This window comes from Aythya marila (assembly GCF_965140915.1).
Source record: "Aythya marila genome assembly, chromosome: 5".
Lineage (NCBI taxonomy): Eukaryota > Metazoa > Chordata > Aves > Anseriformes > Anatidae > Aythya > Aythya marila.
In genome coordinates this window covers 46,734,213-46,752,498 of record NC_139046.1, presented here as the reverse complement: position 1 = coordinate 46,752,498, position 18,286 = coordinate 46,734,213, and the positions used below count along the sequence as shown (strand labels likewise).

General features: G+C 39.4%; 1 protein-coding gene across 1 annotated transcript; it reads left to right on the top strand.

Annotated features, from left to right (window-relative positions):
• Positions 1-91: 91 nt before the first annotated feature.
• LOC309878806 (acyl-CoA (8-3)-desaturase-like) lies at positions 92-12,715 on the top strand (the record flags this gene model as incomplete). The annotated part of the gene is made up of 12 exons (XM_082761760.1): positions 92-310; positions 4,123-4,233; positions 4,712-4,909; positions 5,844-5,945; positions 6,136-6,264; positions 8,067-8,124; positions 8,528-8,604; positions 9,594-9,691; positions 10,199-10,295; positions 11,464-11,543; positions 11,737-11,862; positions 12,664-12,715. The coding sequence occupies 12 exons, from the start codon at positions 92-94 to the stop codon at positions 12,713-12,715; spliced, it is 1,347 nt and encodes a 448-aa protein (XP_082617886.1).
• Positions 12,716-18,286: the final 5,571 nt, after the last annotated feature.

Below are 18,286 nucleotides of genomic sequence, written 5' to 3'. Positions count from 1 at the left end.
GGGTAGGCTGGCATGGTTCACCTGTCTGGATGCAGTGTGGCAAAGCTTAGACTAGTTAATCTCAGTGCTGAATGTACATCTGGCTGCGCAGATGGCTCCACAAACTGGCTCCACTGAAAAGGAGGCAAAACCCATTTCAGCCTTTCCACAGCATCTCACTTGGGAAGAGATCAAAATCCACAATGGCCGTGGCCAAAGTCAGCAGCAGTGGCTGGTGATTGACAGGAATGTTTACGATGTCAGCACGTTTTCCAAACTGCACCCTGGAGGCAGCCGAGTTATTAGCCACTATGCTGGGCAAGATGCGACGGTAAGATGTAGGGTGACAGTGGAGAAAGGTGGTGCCATTGCAGGATGGCATGGTGGGACTGCAGCAGAGAACACCTGGGCTGGTTGGCATTGTGCTTGGTCAGATAATGTAGTGGATATGTCTGTGCTGTCTGTAAAAATACCATTCTGGTTACCCTCAAGGTCAGAGTTACTAGCTATGCAAATTGTAAAGCTCTTTGGGTGCATTACCTGCTGATGTAAAACAGCACATAGCTGTACACGTTGCCTTGCCACCAGGCATGATCAGGCAGGCTGTCTTCCAGGTGCCTGAAAAGTGTTCCTGTTGCAGCGGTGTGAACGGGAAGAGGGTGGGAGGTGGTATGCTCACTGTGGACTCTGAGCAGTGTTGATATGGCATAAGCAAGTGAAATTCAAAGAGAGAGGAAGGTGGTGAATAAGGAGGAGGTAATATTCAAGCATAAAGAGAAATTAATTTGAGGGGGGGCAATGGAGTGAGAAAAGCAGGTCATCAAGGGAAGGACATTTTTTTTATACTGGTGGGTGATGGAAAACAGAGTCTTGACGAAATGTCTATTTCAAAGGATGGAGAAAAAAAAGTAAAATACAGGAAAAATGACCAAGAAATCAATAGAATGACATTTGACTGCATAAGATGAGGAAAAAAAATCTACAAATAATTATCTGAAAGTAGATTTTCCAGAATTATTTTCAAAAGCCTTTGATTTACAGGATTTCTCTAATTTATTGTTCACTGACAGAAATAACAAATTTTAATTAGACTATTTGCTAAAAGTTGATACTGAATTTCTGAATTGTCATATGCGCATTAGAAGCATGACCAGGATTAGGACATAAATTTACAGTATGGGAACCCAGATTTTTTTCTCATCATGAAAGACTTTCTAACTCAAGAAAGCTGATTATTCATCAGTTTTCAGTTTGTAAAATAGGATAGTATTTCCTAATTCATAGACCAAAATGGATCAGAGCAGTTATTACTCAAAAATCATTCCTTTCACCCTAGCTGAATATGAGGCAGAAAAATACTTACTGTTCTTAAATGAAGAAAAACTTCTGGGTCTCCTTTGTTTTTTTTTTTTCTCTAGCTCTGGTAGGTTCACAGGCTGCCAGATACAGCATTGATCTAAAAGGAAGGTTGTTTGTCCACTGTCAAGCATCTGTATAGGATGATGTGAGGTTGCCAACAGTACTGCATCAAAAGCTGGCTGAAGAAGGGGCACCAATCTTGCCCACCAGCCTCTGTCACCTCTCTAACCAGCCTGTAATCTTCTCTGTCATTCTTTTCAAGTAAAATTTGTGTACCAACTCCATATAGTCTTTAAAAAGAGTTAAGCATGCTGCCCATGCTAAAAGTCTTTCTTTCCACAAAAACTGTGTTTTTAAAGATTACTATGCCAATTTTAAATGTACATAACCCTTCCAGCTGATGTTTTGTGCCATGCTGTAATGAGCTTGCTGCAGCAATAGGGACAAACGTTGAGGCTGTCAGACTTAAGAACATAAGACGAAACAGACCAAGCCGCTTTAGTGATCCCTGTTGCTGTCTCCTGCTGTTTCCTTTACTGGACTTTTGCAATAGGAATACACCCTTAGGAATACGGAATACTTAGAATGCTTTTTTCCCCAAGCTGTGCGCTCCCAGCTTTTACAGCCACCACTGCTAGGGACCTCTAGCTCAAGACTGTGTTTAGATTATCATGCTTTATAGACACACATAGGTGTTATCAACAGTGAATTTTTCTGGTACGAATGAGTTCAAAGAATGACCCTTGATCTTGTGGTATTTCTTGTGACAATAGTACAATCTGTTTTTTCCTCATTGTGCCTCACTTTCGTACATTTTAAACCCTATTCCTGATCATTTTATGTTTTGAAATTGTGAATATATTTCCATTCTTTTCTCAATGCTACTCATGATTTTGAAAACTCTTTAACCTGTTACCTCTTTTCCAAGGTAGTCTTCCAGTAAGAAATCTGTTCCAGAACTCTCACCATCTTTGTTGCCTGTGTATAGTTATACTACACTGTTTTGAAGACAGAAGGACCAGAACTACATGCAGTCATCCAGCACCATGGATTTATTAATTTTGATGACATTCTGTCATGTTTTTGATTTTTTTTATTCAGCTAAACTTTATTATTATCTTTGTTTTTAAAATGCTACTGAATCCATTGTTCATATATTCTGAGAAATATACACTTCTACATAAAAGTAGGACTGGAAATGTCTCAACAGTTCATCTAGTATATGACATTGCCTAAAGTCCAGGGTTTTTATTTATTTATTTTTTTACCAAGTACTGTTGACCAATACAGTTCATAATCTTATATACATGGTGAGAATTATCTTCCACTATATGCATTACTTTGCATGTATAGACAATATGCTTTGCAGAGCATTACGTGGATGTCAAATGTTGGGGGTCAGGTGCCTTGCCAATGATTTCCTAAAAGTTAACCTCTCATAAGATGTTAATCAGAACCCAAGAGCAAAGAGGATAAACAACATGTTGCAGGATAGAAAAACTTTAATTTCTCTGATACAGATCTGTAATAATGAAATTGTGTATAGGAGCTTATACATAAAAGGCCTCTGGCACCTTTTTTAAGCTCCCGTATAGATATTTAATGCTTTATTCAGTTTTAGAATTCCTGGGAAGAGGAACCTACATAAAAACATACAAAAAACTGCAGGATGAAGAGCACAAAAACAACAGAAAGATTTCCCCAGACCTATGGGTCTGGACAGGGTTTCTGATTATTCAACTTGACAAAGGGCCACTAGGTGTCTGTTGAAAGCTCATTGGTTCAAAACGTCACTTTTCTCTGACTTCTAGACTATAATGCTCAAAGATGGACCTTATGTGAATAGAGAGTCAAGAGGAATGACTGCATGAGGGAAATCCTATTCTTGTCCAGAAGTGTGCAGATTTGTTTTTGTCCTGACTAACCAACCACCCCCGTTTATTATCAAAGCTAAAATAAGCATGAGCATGGGTGGTCAGACACTGAGGGTTTTGCTGTAGCTACTCTTTCTGGAAGATAAAGGAGTGCAGTCAGTGTCTTCACTTTTCTTCCAGAACATTCACTGAGGAGATGAGTTACAGAAGAGCAGTGGTTTGTTTGGAGTTTCCTGTGATTTTTTTTTTTTTTTAATTAATATTCTATATTTTATATTTTATTTTGAAACTGGTACTACGAATGGTTCTTGAACAGATCAGTTGGCGTCACTGGTGTAATTCAATTGCCCAGGATATCAATTATCCTGAAAAGAAGGAACTGTAAGAGATAACCAGTTATTCCTGCTGTGTATGGAACTTCAGCATACATTTCATTTGGCCCTAGTGTAATAAAGACAGGATTTCAAAAACATCATTGTATTCTAAGCATGGCAAAGAGACACATCATTCACTGATGTGTTTTCATATTCCTGAGTCCTATCCATAGGGCAGGGCTGCTGGCTGAAGCCTTCTAAGGAAGGACTGTGTTGAAACTAACAGATGAAAGAGCATGTTCCCTCTGCAAATAGTTTTTCATCAAACATGTTCATGCTTATTACCAGCCTCACCCAGATGATTTTATGCCATCTAGTTTCTTGAAACTTTTCCAGCTTACTTGGACCTAGCTCCTGTTGATGGCAAGGAACTAAAGGAACAACTATCTGAAGGTCTCTGAAAAAAAAAAATAATGAAATCAGGATCATGTATTATATCACTGATCTGGGGAAAAAAAAAAAAAAAAAAAAAAAAGCTTAGCATCTGGCATTTAACAGTATACTTTTCTTATTGCATTTGTTTGTGTATTTATCAGGATGCCTTTATAGCATTTCACAGTGACAAGGCTCTGGTGAGAAAATACTTGAAATCGCTGCTGATCGGGGAGCTGGCACCAGATCAACCCAGCTTTGAGTCTAATAAAAAAGTGAGTGTCCTAGAATCTAGCTGTGGGAATGGATTGCGGTTCAGGAGGGGAGGAGAAACTGAAAAGAAAAAAAAAAAAAAAAAAAAAAAAAAAGAGGACTAGCAGACTAGCAGATATAATTTCTGAAACGGCATAACTGACACAGCGCCATAGGCTGGGTGGTGGGGAGGTAGCTGCCAGTAGTCACGCATGGAAACATGCAGCGCTATTCCAGAAAAGCTAGATCCACACCTGGGTGTGACAAATGGCCAAAGTCTTCTCGGTTCTTCCTACTCTGATGTCTCACTAACAGAGCCCGTCAGCAACTTGTTTTCCAATTCCAAAGCAAAGCTGATATCTATTGATCTCGTGCTCATTCTTGTGCAGAGACCCTTCTGGTAGAGATCTCCACTGAGTTCCATTGCTACTCTGGGATTCCTGTGTCTGCTGCATTATGTTTTTAAAGTAGCTAGTCCATTAATACTCACTTTACCCACAGAAATCACTTCTAGAGGACTTCCGTGAGCTGCGCTGCACTATTGAGAAGATGGGACTTCTGAAGCCAAATTACACCTTTTTCTTCATGATTTTTCTTCACCTCCTGGTATTGGACATTGCATCCTGGCTCATGATCTGGTACTTTGGGATATCCTTAGTGCCCTTCCTTGTTGGCATGGCATTCTTCACCATTGCTCAGGTAAAACACTGACAGCAGTTCATCAGCGCAGATATGTCATTTATTCAAGATGGAGAGAATGAAATAGATTCCAGTCATCACTTTATTGCCTCCTCTTAGATCTAATAAGCTGTCTGAAGACAACAGCCATGTTCTACATCACAATTTTCATTGCTTCAAGCAAGTCTAGGTTTGCTGACAAGCTGCTCACCATGGCTGGTGGGGTGCTGTGAGGTTGAGCTGGCAGTTTCACAAGATGAGATGAGCTGATCTAATCACTCACACTAGAGAGAAGAGGCAGCATTCATTCCCAGTTCCTCTTCCGGCTCCATGTTCTGCTTATTGTCTGATGGCTCTGGTGTTTGTTGGGTCCTTCAGGAGCTGACTCCACTTGCTAGCCCTGAAGAGTTTTCTGCTGGATTACTAAACTAATTCAATTCATAGAAAGGCATGAAACATGCCAGGGTCAGAGTGGGAAAGGAGGAAACAGGACTCTATGGCCCTTGGGTGAGAGAAGTTGGAGGGTGAGAGGAAAGCAAGACTTCCTTAGTAGTGCTGAAACCCTCTGTTTGTCCATCCATTCATGAAATGAGTGGAAGCTCTGGATTTAGAAAGTCTTACACTTTCTAGATGGTTACTTGTAAATTGTATATATTTGCAACGGTAGTCATATGCATATGCTGTAACAGCCATATTAATGTAATTATTTGTAATGTAATTAATTGTAATGTTGCTTTGCTGCTACAATAAAATCCATATCTGGCATTGAGCAGCTTTGATGGACAGTGGCCAGAAAGGAAGTTCTCAGCACTGAGCAGATAAGACTGCAAGTGGTGTTTCTTCCTCAAAGCAGAAGGGAGATGAACCAACGCTGTGGAGTTACAGAGGCTCCCATGAGCAAATTAATACAACACTGCTGTGATTCAGTTTCTCTGGTTATCCTATTGTCTTCTAGATCCAGATGGGCTGGTTCCAACATGATCTGGGACACTGCTCTGTCTTCAGGAAGCCTAAATGGAATCGTCTGCTGCAGATCATTGTGATAAATGTTCTGAAGGTATTGCCTCACTGTGGGAATATTCTCTGGGGCTAATCTGGTCGAAGCAATGAATGGGAGTGTCCCTGCTTTCAGGCAGCACTACTTGTGAGGAAAGTGCAGTGCAACATTCAATAACAGGTGAATAAATAGTGATGGAATTGCTGATACTGTTTGAATTTGAATTCCTGGTCTTTGACTTTTCCTGCAGGGGTTACCTGCTAGCTGGTGGAATCATCTCCACAACCAGCACCATGCCAAGCCCAACTGCTTCCGCAAAGACCCTGATCTCAATATGCACCCTCTCTTGTTCAGCTTGGGAAAGACACTCTCAGTGGAGGTGAGCGTGGGGGAATCTGGACAATGCTAAGTTATAGCCTGGAGAAGCAAATAGTCAAAAAGACTATGCCATAAAAGATTTTAAAGACAGAAAGCTATAGACTGAAGTATAAAAACATGGATTAAAAACATGGATAAAAACATGGATTGTCACTTTCTGCCTAAACCTGTGATAATTTCCAAAATGTTTGAAGGTCTGACAGTCTCATGGTCTATCCGTTCTATCTGTTGGTCTATCCTTCATGCCAAGGTTCCAGTTTGATGTATCTAACTTAAGCACCTACCTCAGACCTGGTTATCATGGTGCTTAGGCACTAGGTCCTGGGAAGTAAAGTCTTAAAATCAGTACTTAAGTTCTCTATGTTGCTAGAAGAGTATGGTAAGCACCTTGAAACACTTCCAAAGAATGAATCAGTCCACTTGATTATTGTTAGATGTTGTCAGTGATATTGTAGATAGTCAGATGTTCCCTTGTGGTGGTCTTTTTGGTTGTGGGAGCTGCTTTGCACCACTATAGCAAATTCTTTCTTAATAATAAATTTTTTACTTTCATAAAAATTAAAAACATGAACACTGCTCCCCCTCATTCCTGTGATTTGAGATATCATTAGGATAAATAAGGTCTCTTTATCTTTTCTTTCCCAGCAATTCTGTTTACTCACAGGGTGAAGAAAGGACCTCTTGGTTAGCTAAACTTAAAACATCCTCTTTAAATTATGTGTCTTTCTCCTTCGGCTAGTAATAAGCAAAGAAATTGCAGTTCTCCAATGCATGTAGAAAATTCCAGCTCCACTGTCTCAGACAGGCTCCTGGGAAGAGAGCTTATACAAAGTATTTATTCATAGAAAACTGTTAGCTGAAACCTGGAAGAATTTAGTCAGTTATCTTCTGAAAGATCTCTCATGGCTGTATATTAGCATGAACATGCAGTATCTAGAATGAAAGTGTAGGAAATTAGTTCTCATCTCTTTCTGCTTTTAACAGAAATGAGTCAGACGCTGTGGATGGGCAAAATGGATTTCAGTGGTTTAATTGAGTTCAATTTGGTTGGTTTCAGTTGCTTGGATCTAGTGTAAATATTTTTGTTTTTTTTTTTTCTCAGTAACAGGGGAGCTATGGAAATAGTTTGCTCTACCTCATTATTTTGTCCTTCAAAGAATAAGGAGCACAAAAATTGCAGATGATGTCAAGAAGCCTTTTGTGTGAATAGTGGAAGAAAAAACACTGTTAAGCAGTAGAAGTACTTATGCTATACAAATATTTAATCTCTTTGCTGTTTCATGAAGTTAAAGTATTCGACAAAAAGGCAGATGCCTTTATGGAGTATTTACTACTTGGATCTTGTAGAAATTATTTTAGTCATTATAGGATAACATCCTAATTCTTATGTATTTTCTGACCACTATCTTCTTTACCACTCAAAAACCTGGGACGTTCATCACCATCACCAAAAACTTCCCTTGCAAAGTTCAAATGCCTTCTGAGCATTTTTGTTATTTTTGAGTATTTTTCTATCCTATCATGAGTTTTGGAACTCTTCCTAAAAAAATTGCTGTGTTCTGATATCTGCATGTATTGATATCTGAATGTAGAGGCTCAGATGAAATCTGTTTCTCTCCTGCTGAGGTACTGCTTTGGGAGTTCAGTACCTGCTTTTCAATAAGAGAGGTAGGATTAGGCAGATTTAAGTGGTATGTTAAATAAGTTTGTTATACAGGAATAAGGAATATCTCATGAAGTGTCTCAGTTCTCAAACTAGCCCACTACAATGTCTTTTATGTCTTTTTTTTTTTTTTTTCCCAGCTTGGAAAAAAAAAGAAGAAGTTCATGCCTTACAATTATCAGCATAAATATTTCATCTGTGAGTATTTCTGCTTTCTTGGAGTGCTGTAGGAACCCCACCCAATTATCACACCTGCATTTCCTTCCCAAAATTAAAGATACTCCCATTAAAGTCACAGCTTCAGGGATAATCACATTAAGGACACTTCATGTAAGGAGTAACTGCCCCTGATTATGTGATGTTGAGTACCATAAAAGGGTTAATCAGGTGTGAGGAAGAAAGGGATGGGAAAGAAAACTGGATGGGAAAGAAAAGAAGAGGTGATGGATGCTGGAATGAGAAGAGGAACAGATTATATAGGAACAGAAAGGTTAGCATAAATGGGAGAAAGATCCTTCTTTGCAGTGAAAGAAAAAAGGCTTTCTGTAAGATTTATGATAGAGTGTTATAAAAGATTTTCTGCTTTCATTCTTTCCTTCAGTACTGGCCCCACTTGCCCTTGTACCCTTCTTCCAGCTGTCTATATTCTACTTCGCAATCAAGAGGAAAAAGTGGTTGGTAAGCACTGCTTGCACTGACTAGAAATCTTTCAACCAATGTTGCCACTTGTACTGTATTTGATTGGGATGGAGTTAATTTTCTTCATAGCAGATCATGTAGTACTGTGTTTTAGATTTGTGACAAAAATGCTGATAACACACTAACATTTTTAGCTATGGCTAAACAGCTTCTGCACAGCATCAGGGATTTCTCTGTTTCTCAATCTGCCCCTCATCCCCCCACACCCACCAGTGACTAGTGCAAGATAACCAGGCAGATCACCCAAACTAACCAAAGAGATATTCCATGCCATAAAATGTTATGCTCAGCAATAAAAGGGAGAAGAAGGGGCTTAGAGGCTTAGCCATCTTTTGCTTGGGAACAGGCTGGATGTCAGGCTACCTGTAGGAGATAGCGAGTGATTGTTTTTGCATCACTTGCTTTGTGTTGTATTTTTTCTGTCTACCAATTCTTCATATATTAAGCAATATTTATCTCTACATACAAGTTTTCTTGCTTTTATTCTTCCTTTCCTCTTACCCCATCTACTGGGAGTGAGCAAGGGGCTGTGTGGTGCTTAGCTGCCCCTTAGTGTTGACCTACAACACTGCTATGCGGCTACATCACCCTTCAGCTGAGGTGACTGTGGGGTCTGGGGTAGAAAAGGCTGATATGAGACTTGCTGCAGCAGGAATGCCACTCTCTCAACAAGTCTGGAGTGACTTTTTGGGTTGAGGCTTTCTGCAGCAGAATAAAAGATAGCAGAAAGTTATCAGACCTAGATAGAGTGGGATTACAGGTCTGTTTGCTGGTGTTTAGTTACTGATGGTAAAGTGGGGGATATGGGAATATTTCGGGGATACACTCAGGAGGCAGAATGATGATGTTACTTCTTGATTGCACAAAGAATGTATTTAATGCTGCAGTTCAAGTGAAGAGAAGAGGAGGAATTGGAGGGACAGAGGGACTTCCTCAACAAAGACTTTTTTTTTTTTCTTTTAATACAGGAACTGTTATTGGTTGTGTCTTTCAACATCCGAGTTTGTCTCATGTATGTTCCTTTAATGGGATTTAGCAATTTCATGGTGTATTACTGGATGTCCAGGTAACACACAGCATACCCAAAGTCCCCACAACTAATATCAGTAAATAATAATGAGCACGAATGGAAATCAATAAACCTTAGTCATACTATGCATACTAGTCAGGCTTCACGAAATTGTATTTTTTCACAGAAACAAATAGTGAGCCAAGAAAAACACTACAAATTGGAGGTGGAGGGAAGGCTGCTCAGGGCCGTCTGCAACTACAGATTTAGTAGCTCTCAAAAGTTGGGAGGCAACTCCTAAGAGGAGGGAAAGGAAGGGAACAGAAAATACTGAATTATGTATAAGTGCCCTGTTACATAAGACAAGACCTAAGAGGCTAGATAGATAAGTATTTTCAGGCAACTGATTTTTGGGGCCTTCTTAGTAACTGCCAGTGGAAGGCAAGCTTCTCCCCCCCACCCTCCTCCCTGGCCCTTTTGTGTCAGTTGCCTAACTGTATTTTAATGACAAGTTTGGATGGGATTAGAGGTACTATAAATGTGTCCCTGTGTTTATCTGGTCAGGTATCTAGAGAGTACGTGGTTTATTTGGGTCTCGCAGATGAATCACATTCCAATGAACATTGATTATGATAAGAACAAAGACTGGGTATCTACTCAGGTGAGAATCTCCTTTCTTCTGGAAACTCGATCTGTTCTGAATTATAGGACAAAGATAATATTGTTCTTCTCATAGCTAACATTAATGCTTTCTTAATGAAGTTTGTCATTGCTGTTTTCTGCATTCAGCTGTATATTTCTGTAGTAGTCAAAAACTTTCAAACTCTTAAGATGGAAAATAGGACATATAGATTTAAGAAACATCTTTCCCCCCCCCCCACTGAATGCTTTTGACACATCTTTCACAACACTTTTCCCTTTGGTAACATCATGAAAAAGTGCTGACAGTGACAGAACTTTGAATCAATCTTTTTAGGCCAGCTAAAGAGAAGCAAACTGTAATTAGATACCTTTTATTTTTGAATATGCAGGTAACAGGTCTTCTGCAGATAAATCTGACAAAATTTAGGTCTGATAAAAATGAGTATGTAAATACAACTTATTTATACAAGGCATCTATGCTGCTTAAAGCAGTATAATCCCACAGAATGGGTTTTAAGCATACAATAAGGGGAAAAGACAAAGATTGGTATTCATCTGACCTGTCCTGAATGTCTACATCTGAATACTTGTAACATTAATTGAAGAAAATGAGCATTTCTACAGCATGATTCATCTTGCCCTGAAATATACATCTAAAACAGATCAGAGTAATGGCACCACAGAAATTTCTATTTTTCTCCATTGATGCCAAAGGGATTCTTAACTGAAGAGCTCAGGTGCAGATTTCAGACTGAAGATGTGTAAGTTATTGGAGAAGAAGCTCATCTGCCATGTGTACACAGATTTTGTCCTCATATTTTTCAATTTGATTCCACTTGTACGAGTTGGAGGAGTCCAGAAGAGTGTTTTTTGTTTCTTCTTCTTAGGCATCTTTTCTTTCTATCCAAATGAAAGAAGCGAGGAGAAGCTCTTAAAAGAATCACATTCAGGCCTATGTGCATGTCAGTGAAGAAGCTATTCCTGAGCCAAGAACCAAATTAACCTATATCTTAATGATCCATTTCAATCTAGACTTTCTTTAATTCTTAAGGGCAATGAAGGTAATGATCCCTGACACTGAGTTGCCTTTTATGCTAGATAAGGATGGGAAATGATTGCTGGGGTTCAATTATCTGGATTTTCAGAAAAATAATATTATAGCTAAATCATGTCTCTTTTCCTCCCAGCTCCATGCAACGTGCAATGTGAACCAATCTCTGTTCAATGACTGGTTCACTGGGCACTTGAACTTTCAAATTGAACACCAGTGAGTATGATTAGTGGGAATAATATGGGGCACTTAGAAGTGATAAAAGTCTTGTAGTCTCACGTGAAACCATATTCATCAGAAGATCCTTTGCTCTCATTTTGGGGGATGGCTGGGAAGTGCTTTGAACAGTGTGACCAGGGCATGGTGCAAGCTAAGCCCTACAATAGCTGTATCTTATTCAATTCTGCAGCCTTTTCCCCACAATGCCTCGACATAACTACTGGAAAGCAGCTCCTCTTGTGAAAGCCCTTTGTGACAAGCATGGCATTGAGTATAAAAGCAAGACTTTACTTGGAGCCTTTGTAGATATTTTGCAGTAAGTATCAATTAACTAACACAAGAGTTTTGCTCTGTAATAGCATGCAAGTGAGGGACGTGCACATAAGCAACCATTTTAAATTGATATCCGTGGAGTGATCAAACATATTTATTTTTTCCTTAAAGCACTTTTAACTTCAGCTGATAAGATGAAGAGAGAGGCCATGATCTCATTGAGAGAATGCCCAGTATTAGGTCCAATCATACAATGTTTCAGCCCTCAGCCGTGGTACAGGCATCCTTACATATAGAAGTGCTGTTTCTGTTAAGGAAACAACATTCCATGTATATGTCATGTGCTTTTTTATTCTGTTTAAAAATGTTTGCTAGGTATTTAGCATAATGCCTGGGATTAAAACTGTCAAGCCCACTCAGGGAAGCCAGGAGAGATACTCCCTTAATAGGAAGGAATTGTTTGAGCTCCCCTTCCACCACACCTTGCTGCATATGCCACCTGTCAGGAACAGGAGAAATGTCTGGTGTTATCCAGAGCCCAGATTCTGCTTTGTTAGCTCAGGCACAGTATATTAGAGCCTTTCCAGGCACTGCTGCTGTCTCTGACACAGCTTATTCCACTCATATGTTGTAATAACTATATTCTTCCCAGTTCTCCTGTTTCTAGAAGAAGTCTCTCAATGCAATTTTAATCTATTTTTCCATGTTTTCCCCATTTCAAACCATCTTAATTCCTTTAGCAAGTATATTCTTCCCCTCCGAACTGCTACTGTTTGCAATTTGTCTCCCTGAAGCCGAATAGTGCTTCTCCGTAAGTGTTGTGTTTTAATTTCTCTTCTGGCAGCTCACTGAAGGAGTCTGGGGAACACTGGCTTGAAGCCTATCTGCATGGATAGAAACTGGCAGCTCTCAGAGGGAACCTCTTCACCAGACAGCTGCTGCAAAGAGTCAGTGCAGACAAACAGAGTGTCTGTGGCTTTTGGCATAGGAACCTGGGAGCTGGGCAAAGCTACTTTCAGAAAGAAAGGGGTGGGGAATGGATTAAAGATACCTTTTTTTTTTTTTTTTTTTTTTTTTTTTTTTTTTCTGAACCACAATATTTCTATTTTGTACTGCTCTCAAACTCAGCATTCAGAGTCATGTTGAAGTAGCTATTTAAATTTGGGAGAAGTAGCTCTTGAATCAGCTTGGCCAATTTACTGTGTAGGTGGGGGATAAAAGCCGCCCAGCTTCTTGCTTATGGGAAAATTTAAATGGAAATTCATAGTGGTTTTGGCTTAGTGGCTCAGTGAAAATGGATAGGACAAATCAAACTGCAGGAAGTCAGAACACATTAGGGATGATCTTTAGAGGATGTTCTAGAACAGATAAAATAGGTATACAAAAAACAAGATGGTCCGGGGTATGTTGCCAGCACTAGTGATCATATGTGCACTACTTGTTCTAACTAGTGAAATTTAGTGTTATAAATTGTACTGCTCATGGATTGCATAGGGAAGTAGATAACTGGATGCTAAGTTTCACACCTAAAATAGCTAGTTCAAATACAGTCCAAAAAGTCTGTATAGTATGTATTATTTATATGTATAAATACATGTATTTAATTGAGTGGTGACTGTGCTGTCTGATTAGCTTTCTGATTTGATGCTTTATACATTTTTGCTGATGTTAGACTACTTCTAAAACTTAATTTCAGTAGACCAGCTCTGCATGAGACTCAGGAACCTAGGCATTGAGGAGTGGTTCCAGGTAACAAGGTTATATAGGGTCCTATATTTGCTTTTATTGACTTTTATATGTATTAATTTTTATCAAAATACTTATTTCCAAGTGATTTCAAGGACATATGGGAATCTGCATACCTAGGCTGTTAGGCAACTAAGTTTCCTGTATCCAGAAAAAACAATTAAATCATACCTGTAAATCAAACTCTCATTCCATGCAGGCCTCTCTGGTTCTCACAAAACTTTCCTCTACTTCAGCATCTCCAGGAACCAGCTCATCTCTCCCTTCCAAACTTCCAAACAAAACAGGTTTTGTACCCTGTACTTAGCTGCTTGGCCCCAAGAAGGACCTAGCCCCTCCCTACGTATGGTCCTGTGCATTTTCTGCTAGTGGAATGCTTAATGACAACCTGTGTGGAAGGCACAGTAGGTCTAGAGCTGAGACAAAATAGAGGATGTATGAAAGAACAGAGGTGGACATCAGTTAGTAGCAGGACAAAAACAAAAAGAAGGCAATAACAGCTGAGCAATGATGACATGGTTATTTGGAAAAGCTAGAATAAAGGGAAAAAGAAATCTAAGAATAACAATTAATTACCTCATGATTTTTAGATTGCTCATATCTGCTTTAGAAAGAGCATATGACCTCTGATTATTCTTGCTGACCTTGCAAAGGAACTATTGAATGATGTCACTTTCTAAAATGAATTATAACAAATATAGTCTATTATGAGACAACTGAGCCACACTAGAAGAACCTGTACTGTAGTGTATTTACCTAACTGACCTAAAACTGTGAATGCAGTCTGTAATGCCAAATAAGTAGACAACATACCTGCAAGAGCAAAGACCAAGTGGAAGAAAAGGAATTCTTCTCTTCTGCCATTCAAATCCAGAACTCTGTGCCTCAGGTTCTCAGTGGACTAACCACTCAGAAGAGGAAAACATAAAAGACCTTAAAGTGAAATATCACTGTGGACAAGCAGACACATCTGCAACCCATTGAGGAACAAATTGTATGCATTACAAGCTACAGACAATGTCAGTGTTCTTCTAAGTGACAAATATTACCAAGTCCATAAGTTAAAGATTCCAAGAGGAAAAAGCAGAAGGAGTTTGGACTTTTTTTTTAAGAACATTTCCGCTTTTTTTATTTATTTACAACTTGCGTGTGCAGGTACTAATAGCACTCATTTGTTTATTTCCTAAAAATAGCCAACAGATATCATTGAAAAGGATTTAGATTAAAACATACAGTTACTCAGAAACTGCTTTGAGTGTAATTTGAAAATCCCTTTTAACTACTACCTAAAATAATTCTGTTTTTCTAAAGCCTAGGTCAGTTATCCACAGTTATGTGTAACAGCAGTAACATTTTATAAGAAGTGTTTAAGAGATAGCAACGTCTTAAGATGAATGCAGGGGTTTCTGTGCCTCCTCTACTTGTTAAAATATGAAGACATCATAAAATGCACGTCCTGGTGAAGGTAATTTAAGTATTAAGGATCCCTATGCTGTATTACTAGTGAGACTTAAAAGCCGTGGTGATCTTGGGTCCTGCTGAAATTCTCTAAAGACAAGACTGGCACAAAACAGTTCTTCCTCATTTCAGTCTCTGAATCAATGTGATTATTCATTTCATTTTGGTAGTGTTCTACTTGTCTGAATGTATTAATTGATTGAGTCAGTCTTGCAACCTCCTTTTAATTAAAATATTTGTCTCCTTAACTGATCCTGTAGTGGGCTCTGTGTCAATATTGATTTCGCTCTTTACCTGTTTCGTAAAGGCTATTAACATGCATGAAGCTGGTGTAGCTTTGCCTAGTTCTAACATAGTTCACAAACTTCAGGAGTTTGGGGCAATTCCTGGTGAGCAGTTGGCAAGCCACTTAGTTTGGCATTCAAAGTTCTTCATAAACTTAATGTTCCCCGAAAGGCACTGTGTGTAATCTGGAATGCCTCGAAGAAGGAAGGAAATCGGGGAAGCAGTTTGCAGAATACTGCTTTCTTCATGAGTTTATGCTAAGATTTTGCTAGTACTGTTTTTTCTTATACAGATACACCAAAATTGTCAGATTCCCAGGGGTATCTCAGAGGATCCTTTCCCCACAAGTCAATGATGGCCACCCTGTTATACAGTAAACAAATATCAGCCTTCAGAGGGCTCTAACAGCAAGGAGGGTTGCAAGAACTGTAGAGCCAAAGAAACGTGACACATTTGTTAGGAAATGAATTGTGCTCATTTAAATATGATGTGTCATGCAGGTTATGTAGTGTGCTTTTTGTTATACAACAATCCTATTCCCAGATTCTCATAGGGTTTCAAAGTTTAATTGAAATAATGGGAACTAAAAGCCTGACAGAGTTCAGCTTGTACACCCCACTGTTTCTGCATCCTCAAAGTTTCTTTGCCTTATTCCAGTCATTTCTGGTAGATTTAAATTCGTAGTTATTTGATTTGTTGTTAAACAAAAATGTTTGTTTCAAGGTGTTGCCCTCCTGAATAACTGAAACTATGGAGTCCAGAGACTTTTGAGGGGGGGAAAAAATAAAAAATGAAAGCCCTGACCTCTCTCTTCCAAAGGAAAAAAATAGTCCCATATTAGACTTGTTCATTGACTCCTCTTTCCACCTGCCCTTGCAAAATATTACTGGAGTTCTTCAGTGTTATTTCATAAACTCTTAAATAATTGACTGGAGGACAACTTTGACATGAAGGAAGTCACAAAGTATATATAATAAATATCTGTTATGGGGCAATCAACAAGAAATAGACAACTTTTCCAATAAAGTTGGATGCCATATGGAGCTATGTCCTAGTCTCCCACCTAAAATATCTTCAAGTGTTGCTTGTATCTGGCTCAGTAGGTTCTGCTGTTATTCTAAAGCTCTTCAAATGCTGAGTTATACTTCTGTGCATGTACAGAAGTGTCTCACCAAGCAATTTTCCTCTTATCATCCACTTAAGGGTGGAGCATATTAGTTTTTCCTCTCTGCCATATTGCCTGAGGGGCCTAATCCCATAGGCATGCTTGAAACAACCTTGACATTCTGTGCTTTTCAAATAATGTGTATGTTTGTTTTCTTTCTAAAATGGATAAAAGAGGTGTTTCTCCACTTTTTCATGAGAGTGGTTATGTGTGAACCAATATGCAGTTGCTATGCCACAAGAATTGCCTAGGTTCAATTCTCTCCCTAGCCAAAGGGATTCAAAGCTATGATGCCCACCCCTCTCCTACCTGCGGTCTGGGTGGTGTCGTGTTCCTCTCTCCTTGGAAGTTGTACCACAGTGCTAAAAAGAATTCAAGAGTGACAGAGCTGGCCTCTAATTTAGGGGGTTTCTTGCTGGGTTCTCAGCTTACTCCTTGAGTAGGAGTTCTATCCCCATTTTAGTTGTCCTTTCTAAATCTCAGATACAATGTTTAGTGATAATTGCAAGAACAAGATTGATATAATATCTAAACCATTACCTTAGGCACCGTTAAGTTGTACTTCTGAGCCTGTTCTTGCTTCAGTCTCAACCAGGTGCGAGAAAATGGTGTGCCAAGCCTAAGTCAATTGTTCTGATGCTGTTTCTTGACATCCTTCTTGAGGAAATTGCTCTTAAGGAACATGCCTTGTGCATATGCTGTAGAGTTTGAGAAGATTGGTGATATGTCTCTGGGGCCAGAACAAAGCATTTTAAAATGATGAAAGTGCTCTGTTCCCCCTCTGTGGTCATTACTGCCACCTAAAATAAGACAACAATGTGCCTTGAGTACTAGAGGCTGGATACTTGTATGCAGAAGTCAGACAAACTCTGACTGAGAAACAATGAAATTGTTGAAAAGACTACAGATGCTTGTGCAATAGAAAGTGGCAACTTTTATGATACTGCTGTAAGAGCCAGCTGGAAACTGGTATGTGATGTCTTAGTGCTTCCACTCTTACACAGTGCTCATTCTGTCAACTACCTGGTAGACTCTGAAATGTAAAAGCTGGAGTAGAGGCTGAACGAAGCCAACTTGCTAATTCCCTGGTTCTCAACAATGTGTTTGGTACTGAATATGACAGCTTTGCCTGTTTGCAGCAAAATCAAGAGCCAGGAAGGAGCTTTCTAACGAACTTTTGAGTGCAAGTGGTCACATGGACACAGGGGAATAAAGTGGGGAAGATGCTAGAGTGATGATTTGGCTTTTTGTGTGATATGTCATGCAACAGCCAGAGGAGAAGTATTACTGGACCTGGTGATCACCATCAGGTGAACTGATTAAAGAGATCAAGATTAGATGCAGGCTGGGCTGCAGTGATTACTCCATGGGTGGAGTGTGTAACCTTGAGAGATATGGGCCTGGCAAAGAGTCAGGATCCTGAATTTTAGGATAGCAAACTTTCAGTAGTTTAAAGAACTAGTGGATGATATTCCCTGGGAAATTGTCCTTAGAGATAAATTAACTGATGGCAGCTCTTTAAGGACACTTTTCATAGAGCACAAGAGGTATCGGTTCCAACGTGCAACAAATCAAGCAGAGAAGACAGGAAACCAGTATGGCTGAGTAATCACCTACTGGTCAAACTGAAGTGTAAGAAGGAAACGCATAAGCAGTGGGAGCAGGGACATATGTCCTGGGAAGAGTACAGGGATGGGATCAGGAAAACCAAGGCACAGATGTAGCTGAACTTGGCAAAGTTCAATATGCAAAGAATAACAGGAAGGTATTCTACAGGTACATTAGCCAGAAAGGGAAGAGTGAAGAGAGTGTA